At 46.5% G+C, this 25009-nt stretch overlaps 1 protein-coding gene across 1 annotated transcript; it reads left to right on the top strand.

Moving 5' to 3' along the window:
* Positions 1-8717: 8717 nt before the first annotated feature.
* Positions 8718-13481, top strand: LOC136504571 (membrane-associated progesterone-binding protein 4-like). Its single transcript, XM_066499521.1, has 8 exons — positions 8718-9112; positions 9556-9632; positions 10032-10103; positions 10288-10325; positions 10938-10981; positions 11505-11551; positions 11943-12117; positions 13245-13481. Exons 1-8 carry the CDS (start codon positions 9023-9025, stop codon positions 13413-13415), a joined length of 714 nt encoding a protein of 237 aa, XP_066355618.1. The 5' UTR covers positions 8718-9022; the 3' UTR covers positions 13416-13481.
* Positions 13482-25009: the final 11528 nt, after the last annotated feature.

The raw sequence follows: 25009 nt of genomic DNA, 5'->3' as shown, positions 1-25009 counted from the left end.
GACCACATTCTACAAGCGCACGGCTGTTCTCCCCCTGGAGGTGGGTCACTTCAGCTTCTAAACCTGCATTACAGCTATTACTGCCAAGAACAAAATAACACAAAGTCCTGCACTTGCTATGATACGGTGAAAACTTACCTGTTTTCTCCCGCTCTTTGTTTTTGAGCTGGCCGACCAGGTTTTGGTTCTGTGCTTCTTGGTCTGTCCTCTCCTGGTCAGCGGCTTCAAGTTGGTGCCGTAGGCGTTCCACTTCAGCCGTCAGCTCCTTATTGGTCGTCGTGATTCCTTCTATCTGGTCGAAGCACCTTTTTCGGTATCTTGCAGTTTTCATCAAGTCCTGCATACAGACAAGCTACGTCAGACAGTTCGACTACACAACAGGGTCAAGGACTAAAGCCAAATATACCTGGACTTCCGTCACTAGACGCTTGGCCGCCCGTTCGACTCTTAAGGTCTCTTCGACCTCTGGGATTTCCTCGTGCATGACCCATTCGTCGTTCCGATAGCGCGACACATATACATGTTGTCGCCTATCTTGGGGACGGCCCAGGACTTCTTCCACTTCATCCTCTTCAGCCTCCTGTTCGGGAGGCGGCACTGGTCTGGAGTTCGCAGACTCCACGACCACTAGGGCTTTCCCACGAGCCGTCGTGTCGGCAACCATGTTCCGGGCAACTTCTAGCTGCTGCCCCTCGGCTAGATCCAGCTCCCTTGGCGCCGTGGTATCCGCCTCATCAGGGTTCGTGCTTGGAGCACTTGTATTCTGCTCGGTTGTCTTCTTGACCAGCTGATCGGGGACTGGCGTCTGGTCGTCCGCCTGCTGAGGCCCAGGCAGAGTCCCTGCCATGGACTCCTCCACGGCTGGTTGCTGAGCAGTTTGTCCCGCCGTTGTGGGTGAGGACGTTCCGCACCCAGCTAGCTGGTCGGGGCTTTCGGTGGACGCCGATCTAATGCATTCAGAGACAAATTCAGAAGATAATAGCATCCAATGCAAAATGCAAAGCTTACATCAAAAATATAGATACTTACAGTTTTGACTTGCGGAAGGATGTGGCGAAGGAACGTCTCCTCGACCGCCCCTGCTCCGCTTGCTCGGCAGTTTCCACCGGGACCGTCCTAGCTAGATTCATCAAGGAGGTATACCACTCCAACTAGCTCGCTAATCCTATTCTTGTTAAAAATAAGACCAGGAAATAGAGAATGTGCGTTGATTATACCAGCCTCAACAAGGCGTGCCCAAAAGACCACTTTCCTTTGCCACGAATAGACCTGATAGTCGACACCACCTTAGGATGTGAAATTCTCTCCTTTCTAGATGCCTACTCAGGTTATCACCAGATCACGATGCAAGAGTCTGACCAGCTCGCAACCTCATTCATCACCCCGTATGGTTCGTACTGTTACATAACAATGCCTTTTGGTCTGAAGAACACTAGCGCCACCTATCAACGGTGCATGCAGGAATGCTTCATTGATCAAATCGACCCGCTCGACTAGCCCGACCAAGTCGAGCGGCCAAAACCAATAATCGCCTTCTATGTTGATCACATAGTGGTCAAAATGGCTCAAGCTTACGACCTAATCACAAACTTGGTCGCAATGTTCGTGAACCTCTGAAGGTTCAATATCAAATGGAATCCCAAAAAATGTGTTTTCGGGGTTCCAAAGGGGAAGCTGCTTGGATACATCATGTCCAGACACGGCAATGAGGCCAACCCTGAAAAAATCATGGCCATCTCCAACATGGGCCCTATATGCAATGTTAAGGGCGTACAAAGGCTCACCGACTGTTTGGCCTCCCTAAGCCAGTTCATCTCCCTGCTAGGTGAGCAAGGGATGCCTCTCTACAAGCTTCTCAAAAAGATGGGCACATTCGTCTATACTGAGGAAGCACAACAGGCTTTGGAGAGCCTCAAAGCATCATTGACGTCGGCCCCAATCCTCGTCGCTCCTGAACGGGGAGAACCCCTCCTCCTCTATGTCACAGCAAGCAACCATGTGGTAAGCGCCACCCTAGTCATCGAGAGGGAGGAGCCATGACACCACTTTAAGGTCCAACGACCCGTATACTTCGTCGGGGAGGTACTCATCGACGCCAAGGTTTGGTACCCCTAGGTGTAGAAATTCTATACACCGTGCTGATGGTGACCCAAAAACTCCTACACTACTTCACCGACCATGAAGTCTCGGCCATCACTTCATACCCGCTGGGAGACATCGTCCACAACCACGACGTAGTAGGATAGACCTCCAAGTGGGCACTCGAACTAATAGGCCACGACATCAGGTATATCCCCCGCACCGCTATTAAGTCTCAGGCTCTCATGGATTTTGTCACCGAATGGACGGAGGTCCAACTCCCGACCCCAGACGTCACCCACGAGTATTGGACAATGTACTTTGATGGGTCCGTAATGGCACCCGACTCAAGAGATGGAGTTATTTTGATCTCCCTAGATGGGAGCAGGCTCTGCTACGTGATCCACCTCCACTTTTTGGCCTCAAACAACGCCATGGAATACGAGGCCCTCATCAATGGACCGCGCATCGCCATTGAGCTTAGCGCTATGTGGCTCTACATCTACGGCGACTCGAAGTTGGTCATCGACCAAGTCATAAAGGAGTCCTCTTGCAAAAGCCCCCTCATGACAGCATACTGCCAGGAGATGCGCAAGCTTGAGGACAAATTTTAGGGGATCAAACTACATCATGTCCCCCGAAAGGACAACGATGTCGCTGATTTTCTCACAAAACTAGCTGCCAGGTGGGTTCTATCTCTAGATGGGGTCTTCATCAATGACCTTCATAAGCCATCCGCCCACATTCTAGAAGGTCTTATCCAGACACACCCTAATGCCAACCTAGCGCTCGGGGGCTCCAACCTCGGTGCCTCCATGACGATGTCGCCCACCGACGTCATCGTGGTAGCACTCAATCAAGCCGACTGGCGAGCGCTGCTACTCGCCTACCTCCTCAAGGAGGTTCTCCCACCCAAAAGGACTGAAGCGCGATGGATAGCTCGACGCGCTAAGTCGTTCATCACATTCGGTAATGAACTTTACAAGTGAAGTCCGTTAGGAATACTCATGAAGTGCATCCCTACCAACCAAGGGAAACAACTCCTCCTCGAGGTCCATGCTAGAATCTGTGGACATCACGTGGCCCCAAGGTCACTGGACAGAAAAGCCTTTCGCTAAGGTTTTTACTGGCTCACCGCGCTATGAGATGCAGAGGATGTCGTCTGCAGGTGCGAGGGATGCCAGTTCTACGCTCGACAAACTCATTTGCCAGCATAGGAGCTCCAAACCATCCCCATCACCTGGCCATTCATGGTCTAGGGCCTCGACATGGTAGGACCCCTCAAAAAGGGCCCAAGCGACTTCACTCACCTACTCATAGCAGTGGATAAATTCACCAAGTGGATAGAGGTGAAGCCAATCACCAACATTCGTTTGGAAGAGGCAATCAAGTTCTTCCTTGACATCATCTACCATTTCAGTGTTCCTAACTATATCATCACTGACCATGAAACTAACTTCACTAAGAAGAAGTTCCTAGACTTCTATGATGGATACGGCATCAGGATCGACTGGGCCTCGGTCGGACATCCACGTACTAACAGTCAGGTCGAACGAGCCAATGGCATGGTCCTCCAAGGACTCAAGCCATGCATCTTCGATCGACTCAATAAGTATGTCGGGTGATGGGTTGTAGAGGTCCCAGCGATCCTCTGGAGTCTAAGAATAACCCCAAACCGATCTATAGGATTCACACTCTTCTTTCTAGCCTACAAAGCTGAAGCGGTGCTACCCTCCGACCTCGACCACGGTGCCCCAAGAGTGAAGGCCTTCAACCGTGACCGAGCCATGGAGGCTCAACAGGACGTGGTTGACTTGCTTGAGGAGGCTCGCGAGATGACCATCATTCGCTCCACTCGCTACCAACAAACTCTCTACAGGCACCATGAAAGAAAAATCAGAGGGAGGATCCTCGAGGTCGTTGATCTCATGCTCTGGAGAACCCAATCAACCAAGGAGAAACATAAACTCTCTCCATCATGGGAAGGACATTATACGGTGACCGAGGTGATCTGACCGGGCACCTACCGACTGAAGGACGATAATGGCAACGTTCTCACCAACACTTAAAACATCGAGCAGTTATGTCATTTCTTCCTCTAAAATTTGGTCTTACCGCTTTCTTTCATTCAACGTTTGCTCCTACAAGCACCCTAGCCCGAGCACTCTCGGCCTAGGTCGCTCAGGGGCTCCATAAGGGTGCGATACAACCTCTCTTTTTTACTATCATATAGTAAATACTTTTTTACCCAAACGAAAAGGGTAGTCCGTTCCTTTAATTACCCTATGTAACTTTGTTTTAAACTCCCGACCAATCACACCCCACCATGACCTACGGTTACTATAAGGAAAATGAACCATATGCCCATTTACTTTGGATTTTGGTGTTCGATGACCAATACAACCAAAATGGACTAATGAATTTGCAAGTGATTGTTTTGTAGTTCAATAGGATGCAAGACATGACTTGGACGAAGGCGACGTGATGATCCGATGATCAACACCTTAAGCAAGACCTTAGGACCCTTAAGAAATACCTTAGGAGCACAAGAGAAGACCCAAGATATCAAGCAAAGTCCAAGCATGAAGATAGGAACTAAGCCGCACGCAAGATCATGAAGAAACAAGCTCATAGAAGTGACTGGATGCTGGAAGAAAGTGACCGGACGCTCTGATCAGTGGCTCGACAACAGCAGGCATCAGTAGCAGTGACCGGACGTTGAACAAGTGAATCGACCGGACACACCGATAGCACTGTTCATCAATCCGGCAACACACTTAGCAAGTGACCGGACGCTGGCGGCAAACCAATCGAACACAGGACAGCAGCGTTCGATCGAGTACAGAGAGGTTCCAGAGCGGCGAACTTGTGACCGGACGCATCCCCAGTCAAGCCACCACGTCGGGTAGGTTCTCGGTGAGTTGTTGATGCCCATTCCCTGGTGTGTTCACGTCGTTTGTGCCTTGGCTCATGAGAACATGGTCGCCACCACGGGGGGAGTCCGCCACCATGGAGAGATCTCTGGACCATGTCTCCGTTCACTGCTTCACCGCCCACCGCTTCGCGTTTGCATCTAGGTGAGCATCGGCTCGCTATTGGGTGCAGGGAGAGGCTAGGCTGGCTGGTGGGATCACCTAGTGCCATCGCCGCCGCGCCGGTGCGCGCAGGGGTGCCCGAGGACCTGACCATGGTAAAGATAGGATGTTCCGAGGCCTTGATTGCTTAAGTCCATATGGTAGGAATAGTGTTATGGACTGCAGATTGATTTGGTATTAGCACGAGGATGTTTTCGCAATTGTGCCGAAGCGCGTGGGCCTTCCCGTCGTGGGCCGTTGCCACGCGATTGGGCCACGCCACGCGTGGGCCGCACCGGTGGGTCGCGCGCGCTGCGCGGGCGTGGGCCGAGCCGCGATGGGCCGCGCCGGGCTGTTTTGCTCTTTTCTTTTCTAATGAATTAGTTATTGCTTTTCTAAATTAAATTGTGAACTGATCTTTGATAATGAGTATAAAATTATGTAAGTATCCAAAAATCATGAAGTAAATTTTGTTAGTTTCCTAAATTCATGATCTAGCTTTTAGTGTATTTAGTTCATACAGGTCTGTGGTATCTTTAGGGTTACTTTATTTGTTGTAATATGCTTGTTGTTATTAGGATTATTTAGGGAATGAATTTTCATGATGAAATGGTAGAAGTGCTAGCTCTGAAAATTTTACAGTAGACTCATAATATTATTAGGCACTCACTGTAATTTTTGTAGCCTTAGAATGAGTTGATAAATATGGTAGCTAGTACTCCTTGTTTTATCATATATATAGTAAATCGGTATTAAGAGTAGGAATGCCTTTAGTTGCAAAGCTAATACATGAAATGTTCATACCTGTTTAATGGAAATGATAGGCAACTTAGCGTCTTAGGCGGTAGAGCTAGCTTAGTAGCTTGATAGATGTATTCTTATTTTAAGAGTTGCTGTTGCCATATTATTAAGTGTTGCATCATCATTTCATGCATGTAGATAACGAGTTGGTAGAGTCTGTGCCTGCGGACGAGCAGAAGTACGAGGATATCATTGAAGAGTACGAAGAGGAGATTCTCATATAGAAGGGAGCCCCAGAGCCATCAGTTGATGACTTTGTTGACACCCCACCTGTCCAAGACAAGCCCCGGTGCATAACCCTTATTTTGAATGATATCTGAATATATATATGTAATGTGCATTTACGTTACAGACATTTTATGAAAACTACATGCATAGATATATCTATCCATGAGTCCTACTAGTATAGGTCGAGTAGCTGCTATGCTTAGGATTTCGGTAGCGTGAGTAACCTGCCGTTACTCACAATAGGTGATTATTATTATTATTATCACTCATGATAAAAATGATGGAAAGGAAAAATAGAGATCGGGCATGGATATTGTTTGGGTATTGGTGGGTGTAAGAGGTTGTGTCCTGCGGTCAATGGGGCATAGCTTGGTTACATTGTTTCCCTGTCTGAGTCGGTTAAGGACCAGCCGTTGCATTGGACTCTAGGCAAGTCACAGACTTATTATCCCGAGCATATACTTGTGTATGGGCATAGGGAAGGCTTGTTGCTCTCTTGTCGTGGGTTTCGGCTCTTTCCGAACTGACTGATTGGAGGCGGGGATGGTGGAGGTCTAAGCACCGCACTGAGTCCGAGATTTAGGAGCGGGGGTTTGGAGTCCAAGTTTGGATAGGGACCTAGACCCCGTGACAAGAGAGCGGCGGGTTGGTCCTCTATTGGTCAATGCAATGAAGAATCTAGAAGATGTGAGAGACACTCTATTGGTCGGGGACTCTTGAGGAGGTTTATGATATGGAATTTAATGAAACCAATGGTTCCCAAGAGAAAGATGAGAATCTAGAAGATGTGAGATGCACTCTATTGGTCAATGTAATGAAGAACATGGATATTGGTAATATAAGGTCTAGAGAGATGATTGATGTTAAAGATGATAAGAATCAAGTGCTCTCTAACTCAAATATGCAAACTAGTGGTTCTCAAGATCAAAGTCAAGCAAGGGCTAGTGATGACAAAGTGCAAGATTAACAAGTGGCTAGTTCATCATCTCAACCAAGTGATCAATCAAATGCAAGCAATCAAACTCAAGTGCTCCTACTTACCAATGTTACAAGAGATCATCCATTAGATTCTATAATTGGTGATATCTTAAGAGGTGTGCAAACAAGATCAAGATTGACATCATTTTATGAATATTTCTCATTTGTGTCATCCATTGAACCTAAGAAGATAGATAAAACTTTGAACGATATTGATTGGGTAAATGTCATTCATGAAGAGCTAAACAACTTCAAAAGAAATCAAGTATATGAATTAGTTGAGAGGCCTAAGGATGATAATGTGATTGGAACAAAGTGGATCTTTCGGAACAAGCAAGATCAAGATGGGATAGTTATAAGGAACAAGCAAGATTAGTGGCTCAAGGTTACACTCAAGTTTAAGGTCTCGACTTTGGAGAAATATATGCCCGGTTGCAAGATTGGAAGCAATTAGGATCTTGTTAGCTTATGCTTGTGCCCACAACATCAAGTTATACCAAATGGATGTGAAAAGTGCATTTCTAAATGGGTACATCAATGAGCTTGTGTATGTTAAGCAACCTCCTGGTTTTGAAGATAAGAAAAAACCCAACCATGCCTATAAGTTGAGAAAGACTTTGTATGGATTGAAACAAGCACCAAGAGCATGGTATGAGAGATTGAAGGAGTTCCTACTCTCTAATGGATTTAAGATGGGAAATGTTGACATTACTCTCTTCATCAAGAAGCTAGGCAATGACTTGTTTGTGTTGCAAATCTATATTAATGATATCATATTTAGATCAACTAATCAAAATTTTTATAAGGAGTTTTAAAAGATGATGACAAGTGAGTTTGAGATGTCCATGATTAGAGAGCTTAGTTACTTACTTGGTCTTCAAATCAAGCAAATGAAGAATGATATATTTATGAATCAAGGCAAGTACATGAAAGACATGCTCAAGAAGTTTGGAATAGATGATGCTAAAGCAATTAGTACATTAATGGAAAAACGTAAGCTTAGATTGTGATGCTAGTGAAAATATGGTGGCTTAAAAGATATATCGGTTTATGATTGGAAGTCTACTCTATATGACCGCATCATGATCGGATATGATTAGAAGCAATATTTTCTATCTTTTAAAAAAACAAAAACAAAGTATTGATAAAGACGTCTCTCCCTAGGGCCCGCCTCAAAGGCGTCCATTCACTCGAGTCTGGCCAGTCTACCCCAGCCAACCGGTCCTCCCCTCGCGTCTCTCTCCAGCGGCCAGCTCCCCTCGTCGACGAGGATGAGCCGTAGCTCGTTTGCCTTAGCTCGCTGTGGTACGAACGGCCGGTCTTGGTTTTGATTTTTCCATGAGCCTCACCTCAGAGATTTATTCTCCGTTAATAATTTCAGTTATCTCTTATGCTGACGTGCCACAATGGTTAAGTAATGTATCTACCACGCTCGAAGTTTGATGATCTTTAAGTACTTTTCAGCTGCATTTATTGGTATAGTTGTAGTTGTAGGTTTATTTGTATATGTAAGGTGTGCAGTGTGCGGTAGTGTGTTTGTATTCGAACCTATACTGCAGCTGTACTTAGACGACAGGTCTTAGTAAGAAAAGAAAAAAAAAAAGCTCCCCTCGCCGATCGTTTCCACCAAATCCACCGGTCTGCCGGCCCCGTCTTCCGCTCCGATGACCCGGAGGTCTGTCCAGTCGATAGCCGCCTCAAGCACCAATTCGTCCCTCCGCCGAAGCTACGCCGTCCGGTCCCAAGGGCAGCCCCAGCTCGCTGAGGCGGATCGGTAGCAAAACCGATACTGGTACGTTGCCGTGGTGGCAGTTTGATTTGGTGGACCTAACGGACTTGCGGATCTCTTGGGAGCCAGAGCGATGGCGCGCGGCGCTCGCTTCCTCCTTGTTCTTGCGCTGCTCGCCGCGCTACTCGCCGTCGTCTTCCAGCTCTACCGCCTCAGGAAGCCGGTCTGTCCTCTGTTCCAAGCTACCTTGATGCTTCTCGAAGGTTATGAGCTAGATCTTGCTTATTTTATAGCATACACTACGGTTCGCTGGGCTGAATTTAGCCGAAAACATTGTCCCGACTGAAGAAAAATACTGTTCGGACCGAAAAAGAAAGTTGAACGAGCCGGTTTGTGACCAGCCTGACGGCACAGCTTGATGTGGTCATATGGAGCAAATACATATCGTGTCATATTTCGCAACCTACGTGAGTGAGCTCCCAGTGATTTGATGTGATGCCTTGTGAACAGTAAAAAAAATGGGCTAGCAGTGTCAGCGGTTCGTCTGATTTGCAGCTCTAGCATCTGACTAACAAATTTCGACCTCTGCAACTGCAAGTTCCCAATACCGGAACACCTCTGTGTTCTCTCCTACTACTTACCTAAGTCTCATGTTGCGATGGGCAGAGGTTGTGGACAGTGGAGGAGCTATCGCTGTACAATGGAACCAACGAGGGGTTGCCCATACTACTCGCGATTTTGGGGTACTTCTGCTTTTCCTTGCCCTCATATGCCTACGTTTCCTTTCCCTGACTTGTTTTAACAGTATGATACTCCATACGTTCCAAATTATAAGACATTTTGACTTTTCTAGGTACATTGTTTTTACTATATATCTGGACACAGTGGATATCTAAGTTCATAGCAAAAGCTACGCACCTAGAAAAGCCAAACCGTTATAATTTGGAATTTGTAATGGAGGGAGTACTTAACTACCGTGAGAAAAGGAAGCACGATATGATAAATAAGTGAAAACTCAAGCGCACAGCACACCTTCTTTTTAATTGCACAGATGATGTTGTCAGCAAATTCCAGTGTATTTTCTTGGCTATTCAACTGGCTTGGCTTGTGTGAATGATGTTGGTTTTCATTTGACACTGCAGCTCAGTGTTTGATGTCACAAAAGGGAGGTCACATTATGGTCCTGGAGGAGGTTATCATCACTTTGCTGGGAGGTTGCAGTCTTAGACTTTTAGCGCCTGTTTCGATTTCATTGTTATGAATTACATGTATGCTGTAGCTTGGTGTTATAAACTATAGGAGGCTAGTTCTTATATTTTGGCAAACATAAAAAAACTTCCATGTCCTTTTTGCTTTGTTGCTTCACATGCTGATGTTAAAACAGCATTATTTTGACAGGGATGCATCACGGGCATTTGTTTCTGGAAATTTTACAGGTAAGTCTGCATCTTATTGCTAGCTGGTTAGTTTAGTAATTGATTTAGATGACCATGAGTTAATGTTGGTTCTATAGAGATAATTTTGGTGTCCTCTTGATCCTTTGAACTGCAAAAGAAAAAGCATTCTTCTGTGTGATCTTTTTACTCCTAGCAGTACATTGATTCTACAAATTTCATAAGGGACAAAAGATGGAACGATCAAGACATCTAATGAACATGCCTACTCAATATCTTAGAAGCAGTTACTACTGACTCTTCGCACTATGAGATGGGCTAAAAGAGAGTGAAAAAAGTTACCTGTTGGTTTAATGTAGAAAGAAAAAAAAAGGGTTTGGATCAGTGAAAAAAAAAACAGATATTATGACTTGTCCTTTATATGATGAAGTGGATACTTGAGTTATATGACTTAAATTTTAATGGAGGATGAAGAATCTTAATTCCCCCCTTACCGAACTTCCTGGAAGCTAATCTAGCTGTTCTGCTTCTAATAAAGTTGTTTTAAAAAAACAATAATTTCACCATAAGAAAAAGATAATGATCATTAAGCACGAATGATCTATGATTGCTTAAGTATATCCTTTTGCTAGAATAACCTTTCTGTTTCAACAGGTGATGGTCTGACTGATTCCTTACAGGGTTTATCAAGCAGTGAGGTACTAAAACACACTAAGTATGAGTTATTCGTATTAGTAAACCTCGTAGTTAATGCAAATATGAAGCTTAGACATAGACAGCCAGTGAAAAATGTTAAAAGTACCATGATTCATAAATTAGGGCTAGGATGGCAGTTAGCTTCAACTGTAATATAGAAGTGTTTCGTCTCCTCTAACCACTTCTGCAAAATCTAGTTGGCTGTTTACTTGCTTATGATACCAGGTTACCAACCTTTTAATTACTAAAGAGTTAGTTCCGATTTAAGCTTTGTTCTCTTGTGCTTCTAGCCTGTATGGATATAGGTGTGGACATGCTAGGAAATAATTATGTTGAAACAGCAAACATCGTTGCCTCATGTATCATGTATGTATATTCTATTAAATACTGGTAGGAAGCAGCTACTTAGCACGCTGAACATAACACTGTATGTGCATGCTGGTGAATACAAGCATTTACAGACTTTACTTTTCTCTCTTTATTTTGCCAATATTTTCAATATGATGGATTTCAATTTCCTTTCAGGTAAACAGCATTGTTGATTGGAGGAAATTTTACTTCGAAAGATATATGTGAGCTCCTTTCTAAGAGCCATCTTCATGCTCTTCATGTTACTTATTTCCTTCCATATCTGTAAACCATGAGGCTTCATAGAACTGTATGCAGTTTTCCAGGAAATGCTAGGTGCTAGGCTGGCAGCTTGGTGGCACCTAGTCCCTAGGCAGGCTAGTGGAGCACGATTTGGAACACTGTTTATGTGTTTGGGCTATAGCACTTGCTCTAGATTCTCTTGATCATGTTCTTAAATCCATCACTACCATACCATGTGGTATTCATGTTAGTACCAAATGTGTGTGCCATATGGAACACGCTAAGCTATCACTGAAGTAGTGGATCATGTTAGAGAAACTACTGAATTAATAATATATACCCTTGTAACATTCCTTTACATGTACGATGCAGATTTGCTGGTAAACTTATTGGACGTTACTACGACAGTCAAGGAAATCCTACGAAGTACCTGAAGGGTGTAGAAATGAAGGCAAAGAGAGGTGCACAGCTTCTTGAAAAGCAGAAGAGTGATGAAGCTAAAATACCTGGCTGCAATTCAAAATGGAGCCAGCAAGAAGGCGGAGAAGTAAGTATCCTTGTACCATCCCTTTTTTGTTGACACGTGGTTTTATCTGATGTTGTTGGTATCTTTCTTTATTTATCTTGAAAGGCCTTCATAAACTGAGATTCTTCCTATCATATTCCATATTCAAACAAACTAACCAAATGAAAATGGTCACTATACCAAAGTTAGACATCGACAAAATTGCATCTTGAACCCTATCTCTCCTGATGTGAATTAGGTTGTGAGGGCTGTAGTAGAAGGTGCAAAGCAGCTCCTAGAGTTAGTCTTTGGGATTATCTAGTTTCAGGGGCTGTTTAGGTATGGTCATTTTTTACTTTTGAGTCAATGGCGTGCATGTTACTGAACTGTTAGGGGTTGGAGTTGGTGTTGTACTTGTTCCTTTTCTTCTATAATGAAATGATACACTGCTCTCCTGCGTATTTGAAAAATAAAATTAGACATTGGCTACATCATGAAATGAGCAGACCAGGTAGTCCGTTGGTAGGGCAGCAGTGTGCCATGTTGTATGATTTGGATGTATCATGCCTCTAGTGGGCTATGGTCTTCCCAGGCAACAATTTCTGGTTTGTTTTTTATGGCTCCAGACAGTCACCATTTAAGAATTTTGCCCCAAGCCCATAACCATAATTCAACTCTAGAAATGACTGTTTTCCAATAAAGATGGGAACAGATGAGTTGTGTAATAATGCAATCGCAATAAACATAAGAAACAGCTGGCATTAATGAGAAGCATCATGAGTTGGTGTAACATGTTGAGATTATTCTGGATTTTCAGTGACCCAGCAAACTCCAGTAATTTGACGTTCTAATGTTCTCTGATCCTTTTCCTTCTGCTTTCTCATCCTATCGCTCTGCTGGGGATTTCTCATGACTCTTGAGGAAAATTAATCTGTTTTGTGTGAATTTCCCTATGTTCCGAACAGCTTACATGGTCCAAATCATGTTTGCCTATCACACGTCTCCTTGAGAAACATTTTTGCATGATTGATGTTGAGTTGAACTAATGTGTCATTTCAGTGGCGCCAGGCCATATTTCGAAGATTCTGAGTGAACAAAGTTGTTTCAGTTTCCATTTTGCTAAATATGTCTTTTTTTCTGCCTAATTAAGATCGTACTGCTTGTGTTAGGTTTGGTGCGACACGGGCTATCCAAGATTGGTGAGGAGGCCAGGCGACATAGCTCTGACGGGACAAGTTAGCCAAAGGTGCGCTTGTTTCCAGGAATACGAGCTCGACAAAGCCGGGCTAGTGGTGTACGATGGGTGTGATTACTTGTCCAAGTCTTGCAAAGTAAACTAGTGCCCTTATCGCTTGGCTGATAAGTCATGGCTGAAAGTACTGTTAACTGATTTATTATGGAAGAAAGATACTGTTCGTTGGTAAAAAGTACGTCTTATAAGACAAACGAACCGGACGAACTGTACATCTCCCTCCCCTTCGTCCACGAACTTGTTGCTTTGTGTACTCAGCGCAAGGTTCATTAGTTAGGGGAGCAGTGACATTCCACGAGCACCAGCCACGCATCATGATGGGTCTTCTGTACTGTTCCGCATCAGTCCTTTTCGGAATACCTGGTGCAACGTCGTGTTTCAGAAGCCAAGATACGCAATTGATTGGAAGATACGTGCAATCGAATCAAATGATGGTAACACTGCGCTGCGACGCATTATTCGTGCAGGGCAAGATCAATCGCAAAGGCTGTCCATGTTAATAGCCATGGGGCCTTGGCTGTCGATTGATCGAGGCTGCCTTGCAAGTTGCACGCACCGTCGCATCATCTTTCTTTAGGATCCCAAACTCATTTTCTCTGTTGCAAATACATGCCCATGTCATATAACTACTAGTAGTAGGCAGACTTTAAAGCACATCATATAGAAAACGTCAAAATTTGCAGACAAATGCAGACCAAATACACGAAGCCAGCCGAAGCCTGTCGGCCTGCTCGTTCCGCTGTTCCGCGGCTACCTGACATTTCTTGCTTCTGCAGTTTGTTACTGGCCGTTCTGCACTGCAGAAACGCAGGACGGTGAAGCAACAGTGCGATTCGTTTTGTAGGCCTGCTTCGTTGAAAAAATAAGATTGTGAGAGAGAAAACATTATTTCGATTAAAAAAACAAACTGAAAAAGAAGGATTATAAGAGAAGCGAACGTGACCTTTTGTCCCTATCTTAAAAGTACTAATAAGGTTTCTTTTTCAGTTTATTTCTCCTCTTCGCAGCTTCGCTAGTGTAGTGTACTCCTAGGTTCACACTTCACTGGCCCCACAGGCCACTGGAGCACTTCCCTCGTCATTGCAGGTGGTAGTAGTGCTGTGCCCAGCGTCGATCGAATTATTCACCTGCCTTGCTGGGTTTGCATCGCTGCCCTGCGCACTGCGCGTCTGCGCTGGAACCAGTGCACCGGCTGGCCTTTTTTTTTCCTCCGGTCAAAGGTTGCATGATGCGTCACGCCACGAGCAGGCACAGGCGCACAGCAGCAGAGCATGGCCGGGCAGTGCAGGTGTGCAGCCAGTGCGTGCTTGTCCGGCGCCACGCCACGCCCACGCGCATCGCATTCGCACTGCGTTCTGCGTTCCCCATGGCATGATGGGCAGTACATGGCGTTGGCTCACGCTGTCACGCACACTCACTGCAGGTCTCTCTCTGCAGCTGCTGCGTGCGATCATTTCAGCACATCCTCTTTCCTCCCCTGCTGATCAGTGATCACACACATGAGACCCAGATGCTTGTTGTTTGGTTGTGTCCACTGTCCAAGACTCCCAAGTCATGATGCCGCCGTGGTTTTTGGGCGTCGAAAAATCTGAAGGTGCTAGCGGTTTTTCATCGGAGGATCTGTAGAAGCAGCAGCAGCAGCAGTAATAGTGCTACAGAGGAGTGATGTGAAAACTCTTGTCCGTACACACGCGCTCTGATGCTGAGGTCTCCGCTGGGAGAGATAAAATCACAGAGTACGCCTATGATTCTCCCGTGCAAGGAAACGCAACGCAACGCATGCAGGTCTCTCGGATGGTCGTTGCGCCAGCCAAACTTTCAATGCGCACTTATGAACATACGGCGAGATGCGGGGAGGGGCAGAGGAAGCAGCGCAGGAGGCATCATCATGGGATTCGGAGGATCCGCCCCTGGCCGTGGACGTGGAAGAGAAGCAAGCACGCAGGCCCGGCTTGCGTTAGGGAATCAAAATGCCCCAGCGTTCATGAAAAAGCAGCTTTTTAGTCGGAGAGTCTTAGCATCACTGTTGACGTCGACGATGTAGACAGATAAACTCGTGTCAACTCCGAAGATCATGGTTCGTGGCTTACATTTGATGGCTTTCACGACGGTAGACTAGTGAAGAAATATAATCCGACGGCCAATAATATACTACAATAGAATCACAAAATTCATATCAATTTTTTATATGTTACGTGCAACTAGTCCATTGAACGAGAGGTAGTGAACGGAACAAATCGTTTTTCTTTGTGAGAAATTATTCACAGGCAGAAAATTACAACGTGAACAATATCAAAATGAGTCTGTCTACTCTACGGACGTGTGTTTTAGCACAAACCAATACATAATTATTGGCTACATGTAAAACACATATTTCAGCACAGGAAAAATCATGTGTTCTTAGACTAGCTAGCACATGGTTGTTGGATGCCTAAGAAACACACGAATTGAAACACGAAAAAATGTGTGCTTTAGGAGAATGTAACACACAAATTCCATCAGACAAACAAGACCCACGACTCTGTTATTTTTGTCTTTTGTTGTTGTCTTCTGTCCAAGTTTTTTGTGGTTATCTTCTATTCAAGTAAAGAGTAATCGTTGCTGGTTCGTGAAGAAGTACTGTTGGCTGGTTTGTGTGAGAGAAAAATATTGTTCCGGCTAGAAATTTACGATCGTTTACGATAAGCCACAGCCAAACGAACAGGCTGTAAGTCAGCCCAGAGCTCAATAACTAAGAAGACAGAAAGGCCCACTAAAGATGTACCAGCACATAAGCCTCAAAGCAACAATCGATATACTTGAGAAACAAGCAGAGCAAACAGGGGGAAGCCTCTGCCCTGCGTGGAGATCAAATCTCTGCGTGGGGGCAAGCAGAGCACTGCTCTGCGTGTAGATCAGATCAGATCCCCCCTATGCAGAGCAGGGGAAAGGAGAAAACAACAACAGATCAAAGATAAAGATATCCTCTGCGTGGGGGCAAGCAGAGCAAAGAAAAGGGGCAAGCAACCAACAGATTGAAGGGGAACCACTAACCTCAACAGCCAAGGTAAGCACACCGACTTTCTCATAAAGATGTAATCCAAGGTTGCTAGTATTTGCTACAACCAAATTCAGGAATCAGAATTACAGATTCACAAATTAAGGAACTCAACAAAAAATACAGAATACTGAAAAACAAGCATTTATACTGATTAAACAAGCATTTTTTTATGTTGCAACCAAGGGGGTGAGAACAACCTAAACACACTACAATGAGCTGCAAGAAGCAGTTGTGAACTCTGAATGTGGCTGTGGGGGTATTACCCTTACGGCTAGGATTGGGCCGGCCCAGACCAGGGGGTCCAGCCCACTAGAAGACAACGCGCGGCCCAGCCGATCTGCTCGGAGTCCTGCGCAAGGAATCAAGGCAGACTTGGAGATCAAGCAAGATCCTAGTCGGTTAGAATAGGAATCCTTATCCGGCCACCTATGATAATTGTAACTGGTTAGGATTAGTTTTTAGATCTGTAACCCTGCCCCCCAGACTATATAAGGCGGGCAGGGGACCCCTCTCAAAAATCATCTCATTGATATACAGCAATACAATCAGACGCAGGATGTAGGTATTACGCCTTCACGGCGGCCGAACCTGAATAAAACCTTGTGTCTGTCTTGCGTCACCATCTCGTTCGTGGCTTGCGCACCTGTCTGCCGATAATCTACTACCTTGGGCATACCCCTAGGTAGACTGCCGACCATATTTCGTCGACAGTGGCGTGCTAGGTAGGGGGTGTGCATACTGCTCTCTAGACGAACAAGATGGCCATCATCTCCGGTTCCATGGCTACGCCGAACGGCCTCACGTTCACCATCGGCCAGATCACCTAAACCACTGGCTCCGATAACTTCATCACTATGACCACGGAGGAGGCGCAGATCCAATCTGCATCGACCACTCCTCCACCAGCATCAGCTACGGCTCCGACCACGTTGGATCCGGCTCTAGCCACACCAGCATCGTCTTCAGCCACGCCGACAACCCATCGTTCGCTTCCTCGCTACAAAGGGAAGCAGATCGACAACACCGACCTGCTCGACTCCATCGATCGGGTCGGTACCAAGCTTGCTGAAACCCTAGCTCTGGTAGATTCGATTCAAAATCAACCTACCAAGCAGTTAACCACTACCCACAACAGATCTACCCAACCGCTCGGGCCAGTCGTCCTGCACGACTCGGTACGGATCTCGTGGTCACGTCTACTCCTAAAGGGCGCTCTGTTCGTCGCCGACCAGCCCCCGCAACAGGTCTCCGGCTCTCCGAGTGCGAAGCCTTGATGGAGAATTACCAGGCTTAGCCCTATGGCCTGCGAAACACTACTTCCAACTACGCGTACAATATACAACGCTGCTTGGATCTGTGTTTTATACATCTACCTCGGCCAAAGCCACGCAACTTTGTCAACATGGTTCGGATTGAGGAGTATCAAGAAGGATCGGTCCACACAGTTCAAGAGGGCGGCTCAAGCTCCTCGTCCGGCATTGCCTCTAATGGCTCCGTCCACACTGAGCTCTAGCATCGTGACAATGAAGAAGTTGAATACAATCTGGATATCCCAGACCACTCCCTGAGTTTCCCACGATTCCCATCCTTCCCACCAAGGCGAGGAGACTTGATCAATGTCGTCAGTAATGATGAACCACCGGTAGTTGGCGAAACAGAACAAGAAAGGCTAGCACGCGAAGCACGCAATATTGACCGGTTTAATCGCAGACAAGCCGAAGCCGAGGCAGAAGAGGAGGCACGACGCATAAGGTTCCAGCCACGCGATCTTAACAATGCCTTTGATAGGGTAGGGGAAAAGCAGGTCTTCAGGACTCCAAGCGCCAACGTAGTTGTTGCTATGGCGACAATGCAACGACTACCCAATACCCTGAAAATCTAGGCAATTCGTGATGATGTACAAGCCTACCTGACGGCTGCTATAGCCCAGACCGCTGAGATTGCAAACCAAGCCCGAGCCCCGTCCGTCTCAGTCGAATCAAGCCACAGTCGCCAGTACTCAAGTCGCCCACAGTCACCCAACCAACGTGGCTCATGCAACAATGACCCACCAGACAATCATCAAGGCGAAAATGGTGGTCATGATGGTGGTCGGGATGACAACCGCCGCGACTACCGGGACGACGACCGCCGCAACAACCGGGACAATAATCGACGAGACAACCACAACAATCGCCGTGATAACCACGGTCGCAGGGTCAACCAGGGTGGCAATCGAAATCACTGTGATGGCAATAACGATCTCCGCCACTCCCTCGGAGAACGCGATCTGCGCGATCGCATTAACCAAAGAGCCAATGATCGTGCATCCCACGAAAGCTATCGCCGTATGGAATATGATACTACCCACGGCCCTCTGGGTTTGAAGCAGTTTACTCCTCACCTTCGCCAAGTCGTGTGGCCAAAAAACTTCAAGCTCGAAAAACTCCAGAAGTACGACGGCAAGGAGAACCCCGAGTTATGGGTCATGCTCTATGAAACTACGTGCAGATTAGCCATGGCTGATGAGCATGTCATGTCTAATTACTTCCCAGTCGCCGTCGGCCATGCAGGCCACCAATGGCTGGTTAGCTTGCCGGTGAACTACTTTGATTCTTGGCAAGAGCTCAAGCAAGCATACATCGACAACTTCATTGCTACTTGCGAACAACACGGCAACAAGTATGATCTGCAGCGGATTTGAGATCGCAAAGATGAGCCACTGCGCGAGTACGCCCGACGCTTCTCGGAGATGCGCATCAAGGTCCCGTCAATCTCCGACAATGAGGCAATCGAAGCTTTCATCACTGGTCTCCGCTTCCACAATGCCCTAAGGGATAAGCTCCTCCACAAAAGACCTAAATCGGTCACAGTGCTCCTAGCCACTGCTAAAAAATATGCGGACGCCGATGAGGCTAAAAAGATAATCACCGAAGAAGCAGCAAGGGTTCCACGCTCCGACCACCCCCCACACCGCGATGACTACCGCGGCAATCGTGGTTGGAACAACAATTTTGATCGCCGCAACCAACGCAACGATTCCCGCGACCACCACGACCAGCATAATCAGCGGCGCAATCGCCGTGATGATTACAGGGGCAAGCATGCTCGGGAAGATGACGACGAAGTCAACATCATTAAAAAAGGTGGCGGACGTCACAACTACGAAGAAGACTACGCCAAAGCATTGAAAGGACCCTGCCAGCTCCATCCCAAGTCAAACCATACCATGGAGAATTGCCGTGTTCTCAAATCCATCTACACACGCCAACATGCTCCGGATAAATCCAACAAGCCTAACGACGCAGGGGAGCAGCATAACGAGGACAACGATGATGAAGACATAGATCCCCGTCACAAGTACATCAAGCCAACTGACCGCGTCCACACCATCATTGGGGGTAGAGTGTCCATCAAGACCAAACGAGAGCGCAAGCTGCTCGTCCACGCTTGCTTGAACGTGGCCAATGCCGACAATCTCATCGCCGATCCGCGGCTCCCTCTTTGGTCTCACCGTGAGATCTCCTTCAGCAGAAAGGACCAATGGGCCGCAATACCTAAGCCAGGGTGTTTTTCTCTGGTTCTCGATCCTTGTATCAATAAGGTTTAGTTCGATAGAGTGCTGATTGACGGCGGCAGTTCCATCGATATACTATTCAAGAACAGTTTGCCAGCCCTAAAGATAACCTAGGCTGATCTCAAGCCATACGAGGCATAGTTCTGGGGTTTTCTCCCCGGACAGAGCTCCACACCTCTCGGGTAGATCACGCTATCTGTGCAATTTGGTACCCCAGACCACTTCTGTACCAACTACGTCAACTTCATGGTTGCCGACTTTGAAGGCACCTACCATGCTATCCTTGGCCGACCAGTGCTCACCAAGTTCATGGCCATACCTCACTACAGGTATTTGGTGCTCAAGATGCCTACTGAGAAGGGGGTTCTAACTCTTAGGGGCGACGTATACGTAGCTTACACCTGCGAGGATGACAGCTTCAAAATAGCAGAGGCTCATGACCTCTCTATTCACATGGCTGAGACCACGCTCGATGCTAAGCAGACCCCTGCCGACCACCTGGAGATCCCAGAGCTCGAGGCCCCACGCAAGAACATCAAATCCAAAGAGCACAAAGAGATCCAGCTGGTCGACGGTGATCCCAGCAAAATGGCCCTTATCGGGGCCAACCTAGATCCTAAATAGGAAGACGTGCTCGTCAGGTTCTTAAGGAGCAACATGAGTGTGTTCGCATGGAAACCTGCTGACATGCCCAGTGTACCTCGGAACTTGATCGAGCACTCCTTAAACATCGATGGCAAGGCCAAACCCATCAAGCAGAAGCTACGACGGTTCGCTCGCGACAAAAAGGAGGCTATTAGGGTAGAAGTTACATGGCTTTTAGCAGCCGGATTTATCAAAGAAGTGTATCATCCGGAGTGATTAGCCAACCCGATTCTTGTACGCAAAAAGAATAAGGAATGGAGAATGTGCGTTGATTACACTGATCTCAACAAACACTGCCCTAAAGATCCCTTTGGCTTACCTCACATAGACGAGGTCATAGATTCAACTATCGGTTGCGAGCTGCTTTCCTTTCTCAATTGCTACTCTGGTTGTCACCAGATCGCTCTCAAAAAGGACAACCAGATCAATACATCCTTCATCACGCCTTTCGGTGCCTACTGCTACACGACCATGTCGTTCGGGCTTAAGAACGCTGGGGCTACCTACCAACGCGCCATATAGGCCTGCCTCAAAGACAAGATAAAAGACAACCTCGTCGAGGCTTATGTTGACGACGTAGTTGTTAAAACCAAGGAAGCATACACCCTTGTCGACAACCTAGAACGCACCTTTGCAACCCTTAACACATTCCAATGGAAATTAAACCCAAAGAAGTGCATCTTTGGTGTTCCATCTGGTATACTGCTTGGTAACGTCATCAGTCACGACAGCATATACCCTAACCCAGAGAAAGTAAAAGCTGTCTTGGACATGAAGCCGCCCAAAAAGGTGAAGGATGTTTAGAAGCTTACCGGATGCATGACTGCCCTCAGTCATTTCATATCTAGATTAGGCAAAAAAGGACTACTATTTTTCCAGCTGCTCAAAGCATTCGAGAAGTTTGAGTGGTCGGAGGAAGCAGACGCTGCCTTACTGCCTTTACACAGCTAAAATAATTCCTTACATCACCTCCGGTCCTCACCGCTCCCAGAGAAGACGAAACCCTCCTGCTTTATATCGCGGCAACTAATTGAGTGGTCTCCACTGCCATGGTGGTCGAGCGCGACAAGCCCGACCACGTCTACAAGGTACAGCGACCAATTTATTTCGTCAGTGAGGTGCTCAGTGAATCCAAGACCAGGTACCCATAGATTCAGAAACTGATCTATGCCATACTAATTACATCCTGAAAGTTAAAACACTACTTCAACGGATATCGTGTGGTAGTCATGACCGAGTACCCTCTGGGAGACATCATTCGCAACAAGGATGCAAATGGGCGCATCATCAAATGGGCAATGGATCTATGCCCTTTCTCCTTGGAATTTGCAAGCCGTACTACAATTAAGTCTCAGGCACTTGTCAATTTCATCGTCCAGTGGACAGACTTAAGCACACCTGCCTCTTAGGGGTCCGCCGAGTATTGGAAGATGTACTTCGATGGCTCTCTCAACATCAACGGCGTAGGAGCAGGAGTCCTTTTTGTATCACCATCCAAGGAGCAGCTCCGATATGTCCTCAAGATTTATTTCCCGACGTCTAATAACGCCACCGAGTATGAAGCATGCCTACACGGTCTGTGCATTGCAGTCGAGCTCGGTGTCAAGCATCTCTATGTGTATGGAGACTCGGCTCTGGTCATCAACCAACTGAACAAGGACTGGGATACGACCAGCGAAAAGATGGACGCATACTGCAAAGCGATCAGGAAGCTGGAAGGCAAGTTCTATGGCATCGAGTACACACATGTGGTCCGAGACAAAAATCAAGCAGTAGATATGCTATCAAAGTTAGGATCATCCCGAGCCAAAGTCCCACATGGCGTATTTGTTCAAGACCTGCTCATGCCCTCCATCAAAGAAGGAGATCCCACAGTCGACAAGCCTCCAGACCAGCCATTGGTGGCTACGGTTCCGGCGTCAAACACCACCAAACCACCTCCGAGCACTAAGAAGCCTGACTAGAGAGTACCTTTCATCAAGTACCTGACAGATGATAGCGGTTACACTGATCGAATAGAAAATGAACGCCTGATGCGTCGTAGTAAGCAGTATCTACTCATCGATGGCAAATTGTGGTGCAAGAACGTGAAGGAGGAAATCTTGATGAAGTGTATAACCCAGGAGGATGGTGAACATCTCCTAGACAAAATCCACTCCGGCTCCTACGGCAACCACGCGGCCTCGAGAATGCTGGTTGGCAAGGCTTTCCGAGCAGGGTTCTATTGGCCATCAGCCATAGCCAATGCAGAGAAGCTAGTCCGCCATTGTGAAGGTTGTCAGCTTTTTGCCAAGAGAATGCACGTACCAGCACATGAGATTTAGACTATACTAGCCTCTTGGCCCTTTGCATTCTAGGGACTAGATATGATCGGGCCTTTCAAACCGGTCCCTAGAAAATTTACATGCGTCTTTGTGCTGATTGACAAATTCTCCAAGTGGATAGAGTACATGCCCCTGGTCAAGGCATCTTTTGAAAAGGTTGTCACGTTCCTCGACCAGGTCATCCACCGCTTTGACATACCCAATAGCATCATCACTGATCTGGGTACTCAGTTCACTGGGAACGCTTTTTGGGACTTCTACGATAAAAGGAGCATAGTAGTAAAATACGTCTTGGTGGCACACCCTAGAGCTAATGGACAGGTCGAGCGGGCAAATGGTATGATCCTGGACGCACTTAAGAAGAGGATGTACAGAGAGAATGACAAAGCTCCTGCAAGATGTCTTAAAGAGTTACCAGCCATGGTCTGGGGTCTCAGAACCTAGCCCAATCGCAATACCGGCGTATCACCATACTTTATGGTTTATGGCGCTGAGGCAGTGCTCCCAACAGATATAGCCTTTAGATCAGCATGGGTAGAGAACTTCAACGAAGACAAGGCCAATGAAGTGCGGGAGCTAGAAGTGAATAGTGTAGAAGAGAAGCGGCTCAATTCTTGCGTACGTACAGCCAAATACCTTGATGTTTTGTGCATGTACTACAACAAGAACATCAAGGAGCGGTTCTTCGTGGTCGGGGACCTGGTCCTGAAGTGGAAGATGAATCAGGCTGGTGTCCACAAACTCGCAACACCATGGGAAGGACCCTTCATGATCAAGGAGGTTACACGCCCTACATCTTACAGGTTAGCTCACCTAGACGGCACAGATGTACCCAATTCCTGGCACATCGATAAGCTTAGGTGTTTCTATGCTTAGCTACTAAGATATGTACCCCTCTTGTACTTTTTGATTTATTTCAATAAAGCTATTATGATTTCTCCAACCACTCTAATGTGTCACTTCGAAGTCTATTATTATTCTAACTTTACCAGTTAAAACCGACCACCATTCCTTCTCGGGTTCTCGGAGCAGGCCCTGTCTTCGGTTCCTCCCAACACGTGCATGGGATCTGCTCTCTACGCTACGGGTGATCTGTCGCAGAACCGACCAATTTATAAGAATACAAGTATAATGGCAATCCGCAAGCGGTTGCACTGTCATACTTGAACCCATATAAACCCGGTAGTCCGTCGAGTACCACGACGGGTCTCGATAAACGATTTACAACAACCAAGATCGTACAGGATTCAACATACATGCCACATATTACATAAAGTTCACAGATACTTGTCATCATCAGAGTACGAATAGAAAGTTATTACAAACCGAGTTTGATAATTAAAGCGGAAGCAAATAAGTTCGAAGATAAGTTTCCAACGTAGTTTGATATAGTGCCATGCCAGATCACGATCCACAAAAGCAAAGATAGGAATTACTAAGGAAGCCTGCCCAAGGCTTACTCCTCATCCACAGCGGGATAGAAGCAACTCTTGCAATAACCATGATACACAGTGCCATCTGCAACAATGGGAAAATAAACCCTGAGTACGAGAAGGTACTCAGCTAGACTTACCCGTCATGAACCAGAAATAAAATGACTCCAAGGATCATGCAAGGCCGTATAAGTGGACGTAACTTGACAACATTTTTGCGAAAAAGGCAATTAATCTTTGTACACTTGTGATTCCTTTAGCAAGTTAATTATAACTATCCATTTCTAGATTAGCAACTACCCTGTGCCAAACATGTAGTATATTATTTAGAATCATACAATAGTAACCATAGCAGGTATTGTAATTCCATATTCATCCGAACCATCATGTTTCATAACACAGTTACTACGATGTTGGAGCTAGCCAAGTTTCTCACTATCCGGGAGAGACGGCGATTCGAATCGATTTCTACCAGCTGGGAGTTTATTCCTAACACAAACCCAGGTCTACCAGCCACGATAGCCTTAGGTCACCTTTGGTACAACTCAGGTACACATTTCGCGGGTCCATACCGCGCCGCACAATCTGGAACACCAGATGCCAGGATGCTCAGGCCAAACCTACCCTTGGGCTCAGTCTGATCGTTCCCCGGAAGGAGCGCACAACAGAACGGTTCCCGGCCTG

This window comes from Miscanthus floridulus, chromosome 1 (genome assembly GCF_019320115.1).
Source record: "Miscanthus floridulus cultivar M001 chromosome 1, ASM1932011v1, whole genome shotgun sequence".
NCBI lineage: Eukaryota > Viridiplantae > Streptophyta > Magnoliopsida > Poales > Poaceae > Miscanthus > Miscanthus floridulus.
The sequence above is the reverse complement of the archived record's forward strand: the minus strand, read 5'-3'. Positions and strand labels throughout refer to the sequence as shown.